Source organism: Lithobates pipiens, unplaced genomic scaffold (genome assembly GCF_037356315.1).
Source record: "Lithobates pipiens isolate NorthernLeopardFrog02 unplaced genomic scaffold, aLitPip1_a1.2 Scaffold_16, whole genome shotgun sequence".
In the NCBI taxonomy this organism is placed as follows: Eukaryota; Metazoa; Chordata; class Amphibia; order Anura; family Ranidae; genus Lithobates; species Lithobates pipiens.
Window position 1 is genome coordinate 613,423,790 of NW_027507748.1, and position 19,695 is coordinate 613,443,484.

General features: G+C 41.9%; 1 protein-coding gene across 1 annotated transcript in view; it reads right to left on the minus strand.

Moving 5' to 3' along the window:
* Positions 1-9,219: 9,219 nt before the first annotated feature.
* LNX2 (ligand of numb-protein X 2) overlaps positions 9,220-19,695 on the minus strand; it is a 234,197-nt gene continuing 223,721 nt past the window's right edge. The window contains exons 9-10 of the mRNA XM_077484068.1: positions 14,758-14,916; positions 9,220-13,210 (exon numbers count right to left, since the gene is read on the minus strand). Coding sequence (XP_077340194.1) covers positions 13,075-13,210; positions 14,758-14,916 — 295 coding nt within the window. The 3' untranslated portion in view covers positions 9,220-13,074. The remainder of the gene's footprint in view (positions 13,211-14,757; positions 14,917-19,695) is intronic.

Consider the following 19,695-nt stretch of genomic DNA (forward strand, 5'->3'; position numbering starts at 1 on the left):
CCCCCCCACTATAGTGTTCTCTGTCTCCTGCACCCCCTCACTGGAGTGTTGTCTGTCCCCTTCACCCCCCCCCGTTGTAGTGTTCTCTGTCCCCTGCACCCCCCACTGTAGTGTCCCCTTCACCCCCCCCCCACTACAGTGTCCCCTGCTCCCCTCCAATTGTAGTGTCATCTGTCCCCTGTCCTCCACCTCACAAACACACACTGTGTAGGTAGAACTTTCCTACCTTACACAGGCGTATAGCAAGCAGAGCAGCAGAGATTGATATCACAGGGCTAGATGGGGGCGGGAACTGTTGAGGTTAACTTTTTGCATTAACCACTTGCCGACTAGCTGCCGCAGTTTTACTGAGACAGAATAACACTGTTACATTATGTAATGTCGCTTCGCTCTGTGGCCACTAGGGAGGCGCGCGCCACCGCTGCTCGCCCTCGGAGCCGATGCAAGTGCCAGGCAGGTCGTGATCCCCGCTGGGCTCCCGCGATCGCTGATTACACACCGAGAACCAGAATCTGTGGGTGTAAACACACAGTTTCAGGTTCTCTGAGGGGAGAAGAGACAGATCGTCTGTTCATACAAAGTGTGAACAGCGATCTGTCATCTTCCCTAGACAGTTTCCTCCCCCCTACAGTTGAAACACACAGAGGGAACACAATTAACCCCTTGATCGCCCCCTAGTGTTAACCCCTTCCCTGCCAGTTAGATTTTTACAGTAATCAGTGCATTTTTATAGCACTGATCACTGTATAAATGCCAATGGCCCCAAAATTTTGTCAAAAGTGTCCGATGTGTTTGCCACAATGTCGCAGTCCCGATAAAAAATGCAGCTCGCCGCCATTACTAGTTAAAAAAAAATAATAATAAAAATGCCATAAAACGATCCGCTATAACTTTTGCGCAAACCAATCAATATACGCTTATTGTGATTTTTTAACCAAAAATATGTAGAATACATATCGACCTAAATTGAAGAAAATAATAGTTTTTTTTATATATTTTTGGGGGATATTTATTATAGAAAAAAGGCAAAAATATTGAGTTTTTTTCAAAATTGTCTACTTTTTTGAGTGCAATGTCGCAATTGTCAGTTAAAGCGACGCAGTTGCAAAAAGTGCTCTGGTCAGGAAGGGGGTAAAATCTTCTGGGGCTGAAGCGGTTAACAGGCTGGTGATTGGTTTCTAGGATAGCCCGGCAACCAATCTCCTGCTGTTTATTGAAAACGTAAACTCCATCAGTTCCTGCCCCCAGCCCTGTAATAAGGGCTGCTCGGTCCGCAGGGTGGGTGCCTGTGAATTAATCACAGGCACTGACGGGCCAGACATTAAGCTGTGGCAGGCCGCGGGTTGCTGACACCTGTAGTACAGTAACAAAACAATAGAAGACAAGAGGGTTAGGGGGTTCTGCTCATGACAGCTTGCAATCTAAAAGATCTTTATAAATCTAGAAAAGGAAATAGCTGTGTGGGGATGTGTTGATGGAGAAAGTTCAGTTCTTAGGTCTTAGCCCCTGTACACACGGTCGGAGATTTCGACAACAAAATCCGTCGGATTTTCTCTGTCGGATCTTGTCCGAAACTGTTGCATACACACGGTCGGACTAAGTTGTTGAAAAATCCGATCTTTCAGAACGTGATGACCAAAAGGCAGATTAGGAGATGGAGAGATTGGGGTAAGGAGTTTCAGAGGATGGGAGACGATCTGTAGAAGTCTTAAAGGGAAGCATGCAGTAGTGGCTTGTGCTCAAAATTTTTGGGGGTGCAAACAAAGTGAACAATTCTGAAAAAAAAACACATCAATTGCAGCCTCACTATACCATCAATCGCAGCCACTGTGCCCATCAATTGCCACCACTGTACCATCATACGCAGCCGCTGTGCCATCAAACACAGCCACTGTGCCCATCAATTGCTGCCACTGTGCCATCAAACGCAGCCACTGTGCCCATCAAATGCAGACACTGTGCCATCAAATGCTGCCACTGTGCCCCATTGAATGTAGCCACTGTGCCCATCAAATGCAGCCACTGTGCCCATCAGATGCTGCCACTGTGCCCCATTGAATGTAGCCACTGTGCCCCATTGAATGTAGCCACTGTGCCCATCATATGCAGCCACTGTGACATCAAATGCTGCCACTGTGCCCCATTGAATGTAGCCACTGTTCCCATCATATGCAGCCACTGTGACATCATATGCAGCCACTGTGCCATCAAACGCAGCCACTGTGCCCATCAAATGCAGCCACTGTGCCATCAAATGCTGCCACTGTGCCCCATTGAATGTAGCCACTGTGCCCATCATATGCAGCCACTGTGACATCATACGCAGCCACTGTGCCCATCAAATGCAGCCACTGTGCCCATCAGATGTAGCCTCACTGTGCCAAATCAAATGTAGCCTCACTGTGCCCCATCAAATGCTAGGGGCAGGACTCTGGAATTCTCTACATACAGGGGGCAGGACTTAAGATTGTGCTACATACAGGGGGCAGGACTCTGGAGTGCCCTATGTACAGGGGGCAGGGTACAGAAGTGTGCTGTATACAGGGCACAAGGCTCAGGAGGGCGCTATGTACAGGGTGCAGAGTTCAAAAGTTTGCTGTGTACAGGGGGCAGGGTTCAGAAACTTGCAAAATGCAGGGTGCGAGGCTCAAGAGTTCTCTATGTACAAGGTGCAAAGTTAAAGAGGGATTCCACCAATAAAAAAAATATTAAAAGCCAGCAGCTATAAATACTACAGCTGCTGACTTTTAATAAATGGACACTCACCTGTCCCGGGTTCCAGCGATGCCGGCAGCCGAGGCCGATCGATCGCTTGGCTCTCGGCTGCTGCCGCCACCATTCTAGGTGAGGGAATCAGGAAGTGAAGCGAATCGGCTTCACTTCCCGGTTCCCTACTGCGCATGCGCGAGTCGCGCAGCGCAATAGGACACTCACCTGTCCCGGGTTCCAGCGATGCCGGCAGCCGAGGCCGATCGATCGCTTGGCTCTCGGCTGCTGCCGCCACCATTCTAGGTGAGGGAATCAGGAAGTGAAGCGAATCGGCTTCACTTCCCGGTTCCCTACTGCGCATGCGCGAGTCGCGCAGCGCAATAGGAAATCTCCGCGCTGTCACTGGGACCCGTGTGTGTCCCAGCAGACAGCGCGGCAGGGCAGGAAATGGCGTAGACTCCCACGGGAGTCTATGCCTGGAAGTGGGTGTAAATACCTGTCTTTGACAGGTATCTCCCCCCCTCCCCCCTGAAAGGTGTCAATTGTGACACCAGAGGGGGGGAGGGATCCGATCAGCGGAGGTTCCACTTTAGGGTGGAATCCCACTTTAAGTACTGCATGCTTCACAGGCCAGAAGAGAGGACAGAGGGGCTCCTGCCAAAGTGAAGCTATAACTTACAGAGGATGTGCAATCTGGGCTTTAGAAGGACCATCTGCCGGGACAGTAGAGCTGTCATACACATTGCCTGCCCTCACCCTCTCTCATAGAGATACTGCTGGGCAGTGGACATTTTTCCTCTTCATGAAAGAGAGTTAGGCTAATGAGAAGGGAGATAACAAGGGAGTGAATTAGTAGCTTGGTGCTGTCATTGGTTAAGAAAGGGGTATTATTCTTTATTTGGCCAATCACATTTCTGTTAATGTTACTGGAACACATCATTACATAGTAGATGAGGTTGAAAAAAAACAAGTACATCAAGTTAAACCTGTGTGTGTGCTCTTATATCATTATTAGATTGTATATCCCTGTATGTTGTGGTCGTTCAGGTGCCTATCTAATTATTATTTTTTTAATTATCAATGCTCTCCACTGAACCCACCGCCTGTGGAAGAGAATTCTACATCCTTACCGCTCTTACAGTAAAGAACCCTCTACGCAGTTTAAAGTTAAACCGATTCTCTTCTAATTTTAGTGAATGGCCCTGTGTCTTTTTAAATTCCCTTTCGCTGAAAAGTTGTATCCCTATTGTGGGGTCACCAGTACGATATTTGTACATTGAAATCATATCCCCTCTCAAGCATCTCTTTATCTCTGGAGTTAATCCCCTTTTTAAGGCATGCCAATATTCTGTTTGCTTTGCTTGCATGCCACCACTAAGCCTATGATCTACTAGGACCCCACGTCCCTTCTCCACCCTAGATTCCCCTAGAGTTTCTCTCCCTAGTGAGTAGATTGCATTCATATTTTTGACACCCAAATGCATTATTTCACATTTTTCTACATTAAACCTCATTTGCCATGTAGTTGCCCAATGCATTAATCTGTTCAGATCTTCTTGTAAGGTTTCCACATCCTGTTGAAATTATTGCCCTGCTTAGCTTTGTATCGTCCCCAAATACTGAGATTGAGCTGTTTATCGCATCCTCCAGATCATTTATGAATAGGTTAAATAGGATTGGTCCCAGAACAGAACCCTAGGGGACCCCTGCTTTCACACTGAACCATTCCAAGTACTCCCCATTTACCACTACCCTCTGAACTTATGGTGCATGTCGACAGACCTTAGTTTGTACAGTAAACGTTTATGGGGAACTGTATCAAATGCCTTCGCAAAATCCAGATACACCATGTCTACGGGCCTTCCTTTATCTAGATGGCAGATCGCCTCCTCAGAAGGTTATTAGATTGGTTTGGCAAGAAAGATTCTTCATTAATTCATGCTGATTACTGATAATGATACCGTTGTCATTACTAAAATCTTGTATATATTCCCTTATCATCCCCTCCAAGAGCTTGCATACTAACTGGCCTGTAATTCCCATGGATGTATCTTGGCTCTAAAATATTGCTGCTACATTTGCTTTTCTCCAATCAGCTGGTACCATTCCAGTCAGTAGACTGTTCGTAACAATTAGGAACAATGGTCTGGCAATTACTTGACTGAGTTCCTTAAGGACCCTCGGGTGCAAGCCATCTGATCCTGGGGACTTATTAATGTTATTTTTTTAAAGTCTATTTCTTATTCTATATGCTCTGTTAGCCATGAGGGTGCTTCCTGTGACATGTCATGAGGATAAACATTACAGTTTTGTTTACTGAAGCCCCCCGTTTCCCTTGAGAAGACTGAGGAGAAGAATAAATTCAACACCTTCGCCATCTCCCATCCTTAGTAACCAGATTCCCTTCATCATTCTTTATGGGACCAATATGATCTGATCTCCCTTTCTTACTATTTATATACTTAAAGAATTTCTTGTGATTTTTTTTTACTCTTCTCCTCTATGTGCCTTTCGTGTTCTATCTTAGCCGCTCTGTATTCTAATACCCTTATGTAATATGCTCTTAAAGCACTAATTTTTCCTTTGTGTTCTTTGTTCCTAAGATTTATGCCATTTAGTACCTTCTAGCAAGGATCGTAGTTTAGGGAAGTTGGCTCTGTTGAAATTATGTGTCTTTGTATTCCCCTTAGGTTTCCTATTTGTGTAATTTATACTGAAACAAATTGTGATCCCTATTTCCTAGATTGCCCCATATTTCCACATCTGTGATTAGGTCTGAATTGCTGGTAATCAGTAGGTCTAGTAACGCTTTGTTTCTAGTTGGTGCATTTACCATCTGCCCCATAAAAATTGTCCTGCAAGACATTTAGGAAATGTCAAGCTTTAGATGAATGCGTGGTTCCTTACACCCAATCTATGTCTGGATAATTGAAATCCCCCATTATAATGACACTTTACATCCTTGCCGCTAATCCAAATCTGTGATAGGTCTTTTGGAATAAAATTTTTTTTAAAGTTACATAAGGAGCAAAAAGATTCCCTGTCCAGATATCAACAATTGCTCCCAGTGCTGCAGCTCGGTCTGACATAGCCTCCTGAAATGTGGTAGAGGTGTGCATTTCTTAGGGAAAAAAGTATTGTGAATATATATATAATATCTTATTATATGACAGGGCAGTAGGTAAAGTGAATATAATTCAAGGATGCATCCTTAGAGGGATCACCAGCAGGAGGAAGGAGGTCCTGATTCCCCTATATAGATCTTTAGTGAGACCTAATTTAGAATACTGTGTCCTGTTCTGGAGACCTCACCTACAAAAAGATATTGATAAGACAGAATGAGTACAGAGTTGGGTAACAGACATGGTAATACATATCAAGAAATAATTCAGGAACTTAATGGAAAGAAGGCAAAGGTGAGACATGATTGAAACCTTTTACATACATCAAAGGGGCGAATAAGGTTCTGGAGGGCAGTATTTTCAATATGAAACCAAAATCAAGAACATGGGGACATGCCTTTAAACTAACTAGAGGAAAGTTCAAAACGAATCTTAAGTCTCATACACACGATGCGAAAATCGGAAAAATTATCATCTGTTTTCTTTGCATGCTAGTCTCATATTGAAAATGAAGGAAGTTAATCAACTTACGAAAACTCTCGTACGACAGAATACAACTTCAGAACTGATGGACTGTTTTCTTTATTTAACCTTACCAAAATTTTGTAAATACGATGTAATGTATTGTATTGTATTCTTTTGTTTCCGAGCATGAACACTCTTGCTCTTCTGATTTTTTTTCTGATGAAAACTGTAATGATTAAACAAAAATCTTTCATCTGATATCATACGGAAAACATCTTCGTGTTTGTCCCTTTGGATCATTTTGGATGAACGGTCATGATCGGCTCTCTGAAGCTGTGTTAGTAACGTTCAGATTATCGTACGATCGCTTCGAAAGCGGTATTTTTTATCAGATTTTCTGATTGTGTGTATTAGGCTTTTGGAAGTATTATTTTACTAAAATGGCAGTTGATGCTAGGAACAGACGACCAGCAGACGTAGTAAGCCAGTCAACAGTAAGTGGTTTCAAACATTCATGGGCCGAACATAAATCTACTGTAAACGCAGACAAAAAAGTTAACGAAAAAAACTAAAAAACATGTATAAAAAAAAAAGGTGGGCAGATTTGATGGACCACTTGATCTTTTTTCTGCCATAATTTTTCTATGCTTCTATTATATTCACTAGATTGGGTTGCATTGGCCATATATCTGAAATTCACATTTGTTTATTGAATATTAAAGAGGAAGTAAACCCTCCTGCAAAAAATAAAAAAAACACACCCTGCAAGATAAAGGCATAATAAGCTAGTATGCATAGCATTATGAAATATGTATATAGGGATGGAGGTGTATCACTGGTGACTGCAGACCTTTCATTTTGTTTCTAAACATAGATCTACTGTATATGCAGACAAAAAAGTTTACAAAAAAAACTAAAAAACATGTATTAAAAAAAAAAAAGGTTGGCAGATTTGATGGATCACTTGATCTTTTTTCTGCCATAATTTTTCTATGTTTCTATTATATTGACTAGATGAGGTTGCATTGGCCATATATCTGAAATTACCATTTTTTATTGAATATTAAAGAGGAAGTAAACCCTCCTGCAAAAAATAAAAATAAAAACACCCTGTAAAATAAAGGCATAATAAGCTAGTATACATAGCATACTAGCTCATTATGAATTACTTACCCGAGAACGAATCCCCGCAGTCATCCTCGTCTCCCCCTCAGGCTGCCGACATATCGCCCAGGGCTTGCTTCCGGATATCACAGTTCCGGCACTGTGATTGGCTGGAGCCGCGATGACGTCACTCCTGCGCATGCACGTGGGAGCCGCCGCAATCGGAACAGTACAACTGAAGCAACGGCACGTACTGCCCTTGCTTCAGTTGGCTTAAGTGCGCATGTGCCGCATGACGTCGGCACATGCAAATACAGGGATATCTCCTAAACTGTGCAGGTTTAGGAGATATCCAGTGCAGCTGCAAGAAAGTCTAATTATAGGCGTCCCTGTAGTTTAAAGTGGTTGTAAAGGATTTACAACCACTTTAAAGTCCCAGTAACATTCAACCTACTCTGGACCTGATGGTATTTTTTATTAATGTAATACTTCGTTTCTGCTACTGGCAGATATAAAGATATTAACTGCCTCTTAAGAATACCTGAACAATGGTGGGTTTGAGCCTCATTACTCTCTTTGATAAAGGAAAACCTTCATCACGCTGTTGGATGGGAAACATTATTATTTTGTTTATCCAGCTGCAGGTCAATGGTGATAGACCACCTGCCACCACCATACAGTGCCATGAAACAACTCGTATCTTCAGAATTTTGAAGTGTTCACAATCTGTTTGAAAAGGTAATAGGACTTCTAAGTTGACATTCATTGTCAGTGATTTTTTTAAATGTATTTTTATTTAACAAGTTATAACAAGATATGTCATAGAACAGTATGCCCATAAAGTACGACACTACAGGTTCTGCATAGGCAGGGATTTTATTCAAACTAATTTAGTGGTAACATAACAGTCTCTGCTTCAGGGCAGCATTTACTCTGGTGTCCTGTTCTCTTGCTTCTTCTTTGTGGATTCCATCTATGTATCTATACATTTCCATTACTTTCTACCTTGTAAGAAAGGGATTTATGCTTTAGTAGTTTCTCACCAGACTGCAGGTGTTCTTCCACTACTACTCCACTAGTTATGACTTTGCCAGTATTCTTGCTATGTGTTGGGAGGACGGGTCGCTGGCTGAACAAGTGCACAACACTTTATCTATATTCAAAAAAAAAGTTATTAGATGCCATAGCTTTTTCTTCAAGAACAACTACACTTTACATGTTTTTTTAAATAGCATAATTCTGTGTATTTCTCCTGTTGGGTGAAAGGAAGTGGTGCAGCATTACTAGACCTCTCCACACTGCAGCACTTACCTTCACATTCCCTTTGCTAGTGGTTGTACCCCAACATCATTCAACCATTTTCTGTGGTCATGGGCATGCCCTTGGGGATGTGTCATCATTCAGCATGGACTGCATGGAATGTTTCTCCCTCATCATTGCTCTGACTCATTCAGTTGTGGATATAGACTTTACTAATTGTTTGTCAAGAACAAACAGGTAGACATGTGAAATGGAGTCTGGGGCTCCATCTGCTGACCGGATATGAAATGTTTACCCAGCTCAATTTTAATTATTTTTTGTTAGAGAGGTACGATTTACATGTACTATTTAAAGTCTGTGGAATATTGCTTGTACCTAGGACTATGCAATTCGTTTTTCAATATAAACTCATTTTTATTTTGATTGTTTGATATTATTTTAAATAATTAATATTCAGATCACATAACCTCAGTTCCAGGTAACTCCTTTTGTTTTGGTCTCATATAATACTGGATTTATATTTTCAATAAGTACCCAATAAAAAGAAGAAACATCTGTGTAACTGACCCACTTTGAAGTTTATTTAAGCATTTTTGTACATCATTCAGATTTTTGTCCAGTCAACACATTAAAGAAATATCCATGCCTAGATGAACAACATACAAGAAAATAAAGAGGCCTAAATATGAACACGGTTTTATTACCTATAAATATATACCCCATATTAACTGCCAAGGTAGGTGGCATTTAATCTTTGACATTCAGTTGGAAATAGCAAAATAGTTTTTTTTTTTTATAACCATGCTTAATTTATTATATTAAAGGGACCCTGCCGTTACATTACTAAGGCCAAGGTCCTTAGCTGGATGCAGCCGTTGTCTGACTCCTGGACTACATTCTAGTTCTAGGGTAGTGATGTCATTTTCAAAGAAACTACATTTTATGGCCAAATGTTTATAGAAACCTGACCATCACTTGTTAGACATCCCAATCAAAACCACAGACATTCATAAAGAGTTCACCTCTCCCCATAACAGCCTCTGCTCTTCTAAGAAGGCTTTCTACAATATTTTGAAGTGTCTGAGGGATTTTTTGTTTGCATTAATTCAAAAGAGCATTTGAAAAATTAGGTATTGTTTTGGATGAGAAGAATAACCCCTTGGCACTGGCTGCACACAAATATGTGGCCTCTTGGCGGGTGGGCCTTGGTGCAGAGCAGCTGCATATTTGCCTGAATTTGGGTGAATGCAGCTGTGTCGAGAGCGTGTGCCCTGTGCTACTTCCGATCGGGAGCTTTCTGATCATGTGACCGCCGTGACAGCCAATCACAGTGGTCACATGATCGTAAACCCTGCATCCGGAACCTCTTAAAGGACTGGGAGGCACCATGCATAGGGTTAAGCTTACAGTTTCCATTCTAATTCATCCCAAAGTGTTCAATAGGGTTGAGGTCAGGGCTGTGTTCAGGCCAATCAAATTCCTCCACAACAAAGTTGTCAAACTGTTTGTTTATGGAAATGGCTTTGTGCATAGTCATGCTGGAACTGAGAAGAACCTTCCTGAAACTGTTGCCAAAAGGTTGAAAGCACACAGATTTGAGAATGCCTTTAACAGTACTCTTCACTGGAAACAGCTGAATGTAGCACTTTACAGCGCGTGTCCGCATGCTTTGGATCATATAGTGAGTGTAATGGTGAGGGGTCCATACACTTTTGGCTATTTATAGTGCAGAATACAATAAGGGAGTCAGATAATGGCTGTTTCTAGCAGAGGGCATTAGCTTTGTCTCTGCCAGATATCATTCGGCATGGCAGGGTCACATTAAAGAGCACCTGTTGCCTATACATTAGGCTTACCCAAAACTTATGGCAACTTGCTTTATTAATACTAGAAGCCATGAATGTAGGGCTTGTTTGAAGAGACACCGAATGGGGAAAATATGTACCATTCCAAAGTTCATGCCACTTTTCCTGTATATTTGTTTATAAGAAAATGTGTGCTTATTGGTTTTATCATTCTATAGATATTAAAGATACACTTCTGCCAAACAAACATTTTACCTCATTCAAGGAACACAGCCTACCTGCCAAACAGCTGTCCCAGTCACTGAATAGCTATGGCTTCCATTATTATAATTTTTTTAAAAGACCACAAAATCAAGCCTGTGAAAATGGAGACTGGTGTGTTGCTAGATTCCAGCACCACCCTCGGTAGTTCTAAGAGTGGTAGCTTCCAAGGCAGGGGCATTGATAGGATTGTAATTGACCTTCCACACTAGGGAAAGGGGTCAATGGCAGTGTGCATAGTGTGCTGTAGGAAAATGTAGGTGTCTATAAAGTAGCCCCTCCTAGTGTATAGCAGGCATCCACTAGCAACTTACCTTTTCTGCTCCTTGCCACCATCAGGGTTGCCAACCGCCAGTAAATTTACTGACAGTTTGTAAAAATCTGTGATTGTTTTACAACTGCCAGTAAATATCAGGGGCTGATAATTTCATGCTGTGTTGACTTTTTAAGTGTAAATCAAGCAAATTACTTTGTTATAGGTATTGTCAGTGTTTCCATATAATGTTTATACCGTTCAAATATTCACTGTGTTAGTTTTCAATAGGAGTTCTGTAATTTCTCAGGTTGCCAGTAAAAAATGTGCTCCACCGGTAAATTTTCCATGTTTTGCCAGTAAAAAATGCTGCAGGAGGTTGGCAACCCTGGCCACCATGCACCCTACTTTAGACAAAATCTTTTTCTCAAAAATAGTCTGGGTATAGGGGAACATTGAATTCATCTCTCTAACTTGCTACAATGCAGTGCGTGATGTCTGAATGGCCTGCTTGGTGTCACATTAGTAGAGGTGAGGCTGCCTTGCAGTGTGCATAGCCAACCATCAGTTTATTGTCAGAAATTATGCAGAGGCTGCAAACTGGATCAGGACCACAGACAAAAGACAAATTATAATACTAGAAGAGAGTGTTTGTTATACACTTGGAGGACTAGTAATTGTTTGGAAGGAACACAGTTCAGTTAAATGGAAATGATTAAATAACAACAGACCAATCCCTTGCAAGCTGTAGGCACTGTTCTCACGTTCCATACAAGACTGGAGCCAAATCGCACATTTGCTATTTGATGTTGTTGGCTTGTGCCCTGGTGATTCAGTTAGCCTTTCATATTGTATGATTCTTTAAACCCAGCATAACTTAAAAAATGCCTGATATCAATAAATAACAGATTTGAGCACGCCAACAGTTTTCCAATTTTATGGAAGCTACAATTCTTAGTCTTACCTGAAGTTTAAGCGTGGTAAAACCATAAAAATACAGTACTTCCATGGGCTCTCTAAAGAAGTAGACATTGGTATGTGGGTTACTAAACATCAGGGCATTACATCTGAACTGGCAGTTTCATTAACGTTGCTGCTTCTTGAGAAGTGCTAGTGACCTCTTTACTCCATGAACACTAATTCCTACAGTGCTAAACTCCATCTTTTATGGCAACTACACGTTGGATTTCTTTTCCCATGATAACTTGCAGTAGCTGTAATACAACTTCTGGCAGTAGTGTGTAGGGAAGCTCAAATTCTTTTCTTGTTTTTTTTATATAACACTAATTCATCAAACTGTCTTCATGTTTACCTTTGTAAAAATTTCACAATCACAAGCACATTATCTTAGAAATATTGCAATAAAAATATCAAAATTTGTGTATGCTAACAAAAACATTCATTATCAGGAAGATGAACCTTGCAACGAATCCCCGTTTAACGTTCTTACAGGCTACGTTGTGTATTAAATTACCCTTTGACAAACGAAGAAGGGAAAAAAGAAACATCTATTATTGCACAGTATAAAATCCATTCTGTGAAAGAGTTGGCTTTGGCCCCCCGTTTTTAAGTAAAAGGGAACACAAGCAGATGATTGATATTATTTTAAAGAACATATGTTACTGGCAATGTTCCTGTGAGGTAAACCAATACCAGCCTTATAGCAGCACAATATTCTGACTGCAGTGGGAATCCTTTTTTCATACTGACAAAGAGGATGGTACGATACTAAAGCTGGTCATACTGCAGACGTGGCGACATGGCCATTGAGTGCCTTGTCATCTTGGCACACACGCGCTTTATTCTATGGCTTTACACAATCTTCACAGCAAAACTTTATGCTGACAGCGTTGCACAAGGTACGAACTACAGACTCATCACAGGGTATTTTCAATGGCTGGAAGAGAAGCAAGGGAAAGTCACAGCTAGCCCAGCGCAGGTAATGGGTGAGTTTGGGCCACTCCAGTGATAGTTTCGCCTCTTGACCACAGACACACTTGTTGGCCGCCTTGGTTGCTGAAAACAAGTGACCCAACTGTTCGCCAGTTCTGGAGCACAGGAGATATTTGAAGGCAATGCTCTTGTGCAGAGCGATTTATACAAGACTTCCAGGCCAAGAGATCACACTAAGGGTGACTTTGCTTCTTTGTTCCTTCAGCATTGGGACAAGAGCAGAATGGCTCATTCCCACCGTAGATAAACCATTCACAGCAACAATCATATCTCCACATCTGTAAGCAGAAAGTTCAACTCATATTAATATACATATAAAGGAGCCAGTCAATAGTTTAGCTGTGTTTAAAAGAAAGCCAAGCACACAGCTCTGAGGTGTTAATGAGAACCTGGACATTCTGTAAAGCTGCTTCTTCAGCTGTCTGTAGCTTCAGGGTATTCTGAGTCACTAAAACTGAATAAGTATGCAGCAAGTAAGAACTCCTGATCTACAGTACATTCTAGTTCTGGATCAGTGCCTAAGCTGTTATTAAAACCACTGACAGCCAGGTAACTAATATTAAAAACTATTTTAAGAACAAAGGCTACAATGGCTACCCAAGCCTGTCTCTCATTACAGATTTCCTTTAAAAGAAAAGTATGGGAATCCCTTTTTTTTTCAATCACACTTACCTAGCTGGATGCAGCATTAGTCTGATGCTGCATTTGTCCCCCACTGGCTCTGACACTGAGAAAAAAGGGATCTAAACCCCTAGCGATCGCTCGGTTCTCACAGCTTCCTGAGCAGAGAACTGCTGACTATTAGTCAGCAGCTCTCTGCTCTGTCCCCCGCGTTCACTGGAGCTCTGAGTTTTGGAGGAAGCAGGAGTGTCCGGCTCATGCTCTCAGCGGCTCACTGAGATGCTGAGCTGGGTGCCGGTACAGGCATGTAGGCAGATCCCAACTTAATTGTTGCAATCTTGCCTGAGCCTGCACCAGCTCTGTGATGTCAGCAGACAGCGGACTTCAATCCAAAACAATCTGCACTCCTGTGATCCACAGGAGAAGTACAGCCAAACAAGCTTTGGCTTTACTTCTCCTTTAAGCTCTTCCCCCACTGCAATATTTATATTAATGCTCCTCAGCCTGATGCCCTTGAAAGCTGCCAGGTGACCCTTAGTGGGGGCCAAAGTTGTCAGACAGATTTAACAATTAACATACACATTAAGGATGCCAGAAAATAATGGTTTCAGAGGCCAAAGGCATCCACAGCCTTTGGATGGCAGTGTGCCTCTGTTTAATACTGTAATTGTCTGACACAAGCAGAGTTTTTTGGCATGTGCTGAATTTCTGCTCTCCTTCCTGGAGCTTCATTCTGAAGCAAATGTGAAATTTTGGGATGTATTTTGTAAATAAGTTAAAATTACCATATGGTTAACCAAACACTATTCCCAAGAAGCTTTGATCACATTTATTGACATGTTGACAGTGGATGCAAATTTGTATCCCATTACAGAGTGCATGAGGGGCAAACCTATTAAAGTGTTTGTACTGACAGATGCAAGAAATGGTTGTCCACATATATGTCTCAAATAGTGACAGAATATACTGGAGAGACAGCAAGCCATAACTGTAACTACGGTAAGTTTCTATAAAGTAAAAGAATGTTGAAAGATCTATATAAACAACATTTTAAGGAGGTGACTAAAAGTTAGATGACTGCGATTAAAGAAGAATTCAGCTAAACAGTATTTGCATCTACAATAGCTACATATCGTTTTGGGAAATCTTCAATTGTTTCAGCAAAACAAATGCTTATTGAGTTCTAATGATGTCTATTACTCACTTCAGTCGACCATCATAATATGCCGGCGTCCCGAGCACTATGGTCTTAATAAAGAAAGGCTGGTTTGTGTGATTCTCCTCATAACCGCCAACTATGCTGAAGCCCCAGCTCCCCATATTGCTCCTCCGCAGCACCACGTCATGGCAGCGATGGAGACAGCTAAAAAGGAGACATAATTAGGCAGTTATAATCATCAGTAACATTTCACTAAATGTTCAGTACTTATCATCAGCAGCTCATATTTATGCACAGGTAACATTTCAGGTACCATGTACTTCACAACCAATGATATGACCATTTTGGGAATAGCTACAGTCAGGTTGGCAAAGGTTAAAAAAGGAGAATAATTTTGAAGACGACCCATAAAAAAGTTGCAAAATGTTATAATCTGCATTTTAATATAATCAACTAAAACAGCGCTGCACATATTTTATAATTCAGCTGCATCAAACAGCCTGTAATCCTTAAAGTGCCGATGTCAGGCTAAGGAAAGATCCTATAGGAAGGTTCTTTAGTAGAAGAGCTCTTATGCTCAGCTCTCTGGTTGCATGTGCCTCTACCTTCTTTCCATTCTAGAACTACAGTCTTCATCAGGCTCCTCCACATTTGGCAATTCTGGGAATGTTGAATGCCTGTGTCCCCCACAAAAAGCCGAGATTCTTTTTAATGACTCCTACATCACTGCTGTGTACTGTAGTGCCGTAGGGGTTGGTGGATGGAACCACGGCTCATGGTGGGGGACACTGGCATCTGACATTCACAGAACTGATAAATGCTGAAAAGCCTGATGGAGACTGTCACACTGGAATGATGTGCACATGCTGCAAGGGAGGTGAGCATAAGAGCTCTTCTATTTCAAAGATCTGCCTTTGGGATTTTACTTGGATTGGACAGGCCTGGTTTCCTACATAGAAAACATGGGCATAAAGTGCTGTCAGGACTCAGGAGTGGCACACAGCCAATTATCAATCATGTTGACTCTCAATATTACAATTCAGTGACAGTTGCAGTTCAGCTCCTGTGCTTGCTAACCTGCTATACAGAGCTAACTAAGAGTATCAGCATATCAGAACAAAATACGTTGGCGTTGTGCTTAAAGGAGAAGTGCCCTGATGCCATTCATTTTATGCTTAGATTGGACAGGGCTAATAACAGCCAACAATAGATTACTATTCCTACTTAAATGGCTGAAACACACCTTTGGGGAGGAATCCTTTTCTCATCTGTTTGCCATAGAAAGAGTGCCACTGAGGGCCCCTCCACCAGGGCAGTTCCGTAGACTACTGTTGATTCGATTCCTCTATTTCAGGGATAAGGAAATAATCCTGCAACGTGCTGGAAATATGCCTGAATTGCTTTATAATAATAATCGTATTACTATCTTTCCTGACTTCTCTGCGGCAGCGCAGAAGCAGCGTGCATTCCAAAGCATCAAACAACGGCTGCGGGAACAAAATCTGCCATACATCATGCTATATTCGGCCAAGCTTCGTGTGGTATACAAGGGTAAAGCTCAGTTCTTCACCTCACCTAGAGAAACGGATGGCTGGAATCCCTGGGGAGCACCTAATTTCCATTCTGTTTTCTTATTGCATTAACCTGGGGCAGGGTGTTATGGCCCCCTTTCTAAGATTTATAGCTCACTTTGATTATCCGCATGTGATAGATAATGACGGCAATACTTCCTTATTTCCTTAAGCCATGAATGGCTTGGCTGACATCTCTCGCAATATATTCTGTTGCGGTTCATGGTTCGTTTTACTGCTCATGAACTTATACACCATTTTTTTCATCTACGGCTGGACGAGGAAGAATTCCCCCCATAGGGTGACATTGTACTGTTATTTTTGGTAAAGGCCTGTAGTATGTTTGGGACTGCAGGCAGGGTGGGGGGGTTTGGGGATATGCTCCTATGTTCTGGAACATACAATACTTGGTTTTGTACTTCTGTTGTTTTTGTTCAATATTTTACTTTCACTCACACTGAGAATGTTTTGCACATTGCATAAAGAATATATGCCTACCAACCATATCTCCACACGTTACAGGGCTGGCCATTGTTACTTTTTGAAGTCAGAGGCCCCTTGCTACTGCAATACATCGGACAACAGCACAATGTCACTGATCAATACTATGGCCTCCAAGTCTGAACTCTTAATGTACTGTCATGGAATGTGAGGAGTCTTAACTCCAAGATTAAACGTGCATTATTCATCAAATATACCCAAAAAATACAAACCTCATCTACTCTTCCTGCAGTAAACCCATCTATCTGGGTCTAAAACGCTGACTCTTAAGCGAGTGTTTATAGGGCATGCCTTTCACTCCATGTACTCTAATTACACTAGAGGGGTCTCTATTTTGGTGGCTAAATCCCTATCATGTACCCCCAAAGCTATTGTTACAGACCCATATGATAGGTCTGTTGTGGTGGTTCTCCTGATTGATAATTTGCCCCATATTTTTGTAGCACTGTATATACCACCGTCTTTCGCTGTAGCTATGTGGGTGGTGGTGCTGGCAAAGGTGCTTCAAGTGGCTGAAGGACCAATTATTTTAGTGGGGGATTTGAATACGGTACTCTCCCTGACCTGGAGAGGATCCAGGCCACATCTAAATGTGGTACCCCATTGGAGACTTGCTTGGCACAATACAATTTAGTTAAGGCTTGGAGGTGGAAACACCCAGATACCGGTGCATATTCTTGCTTTTCTGACACATATAATACTCTGTCTGTTTGGATATGTGCTGTTTATCTAGCGATGTCTTGCCCAGAGTGGTCGAGATTCAGTATCTTCCAAGGATGGTTTTGGACTACTCCCCCATGCTACTGATTCTGGCCTTAGGTCAGTCATGTGGATATAAATTGTGGAGATTAAGCCCATTGTGGTTAAAGGAGGAGTGCTTCGAAAGAGCATCTGCTACCGCTACTGGAAACATCTGGTCACAAAATAGAACTGAAACCCCGTTGAGTTGCACTTGGGACGCTTTTAAGGCTGTCCTTAGGGGATCTATTTCAGGGGTTATTAAAAAAGTAAGGTCTTATAGGGAATGCAAAGTTCGAGAATGTGAACAAGCTACCTCAGAAGCTGAAGTAGAACATATCCGTAACCCATCCTCAACCATTTTTAGGATTTGGAGGGATTTCGCCCGACAACTAGATTTAGCATTAGTAGAAAAGACACAAAAGATCTGGGGTCAAAAAGACCTCAGATCTCATATTTACAGTAAAATGCAATAAAAAAAGAAAAAGAAAAAAAAATTTAGTTTGAAAAATAATTTAAAAAAAAGTCCCTTTAAGAGCTATGGGTGGAAGTGATGTTTTGATGTCGCTTCCACCCTGCAATGGTATGGAGCCGAGCAGGGTCCATCTTCCCCTCAGTCAACTCCATACCACAGAGAAGGATCTGATCGCCTCCGCCGCTAGCGACGGCTTTGGTAAGCCGCGGAAGGCACCAGAGCGCGGAGGGAAGGGGAGCCCTCTCCCGCCACTGATAAAAGTGAGCTTGTGGCGAATCGGCTGCAGAGACCACTTTAATCTGAAAGCCGACTGCCCGCTGAAGAAGAGGATACCGAGGTTATGACAGCTAGCTGCTGCCATAACAATGATAATCCTCTTCAAACAGCTGACGTATAAGGATGGTAAGCAAGTGGTTGGGGTCCTGGAGTGGCCTAGACCTTATCCAATAGAAAATATGTGCAGGAAGCTGGAGATTCAAGTTACCAAAGGTCAGCCTCAAAACCTTAATGACTTGGAGAGTATCTGCAAAGAGAAGAGGGACAAAATCCCTCCTGAGATGTGTGCAAAAACCTGGTGGTCAACTACAAGAAACGTCTGACCTCTGTGATTGCCAACAAGGGTTTGGCCACCAAGTACCAAGTCATGTTTTGCGAAGGGGTCAAATACTAATTTCACTCATTAAAATGCAAATCAATTTATAACTTTTTTGAAATGTGTTTTTCTGTTGTTATTGTGTCTCTCCCTGTTAAAAAAAAAAAAACTACCATTAAATTTATAGACTGATCACTTCTTTGTCAGTGGACAAACGTACAAAATCAATAGGAGATCAGATACTTTTTTCCCTCGCTGTATGTATGAATGTGACTTGGGGATCTTAATATATATATGTAAATCACTGCGTAAAATTGACATCGCTTTATAAGCACCTGTAATAAATACAGTAAATAAAATATCCCCTCTTCATTTATGCCATGGTCCCAACAAATATGGTGGATGCTCTGAATTAAAACAAATAAGCAGGCTCAATGGCATTTGGAATTTTAATGATTGCAAACTTGTAAAAATGTCGCCATCGTTTCTGTCTGCACAAATCCAATTTGATCTTAACTTAATATTAGCCTAATAGTTTGCACAGACTGGTAAGGTTTGCTTGTGTACATCATGGTATAATATTGCAAGGATAAAAATCTTTCCTTGATTAAAACTAATAGAAACTGGGGGATAGAACATGTCCCAAAGCAGCATTCTGGAAGGGCACCAGTTTGTCCAGAATAAAACATTATTGCTGTGGCTGATTCCTAGGTCGTTATAAAAGGCAAAGTAAAGCAAAGCTCCAACACATTTCCTAAAGGCTCCCTTTCCTATCTCCTATAATTTCCTATTGACTAGTATTCCAATAGATCTATGTGGGGATGGGTGGGAGTGATAAATTTCAACACAACCAAGGATTATCGGAGCTTTGCTAAAGAAAACAAAAAGGATTGGGCTGTAGCCACAGGGTCCTTGGTTACATAATATTTTGTGAAAGCATCATTTTTAAAGTAGACATCCATGTTCCACTCTGAACAGGGACGGACTGACAACTCATGGGGCCCCTGGGCAATAGTAGATTATGGGGCCCCCGGGCAATAGAAGATTATGGGGCCCTCGGGCAATAGGAGAAGAATATGGGGCCCCGGGCAATAGGAGATTATGGG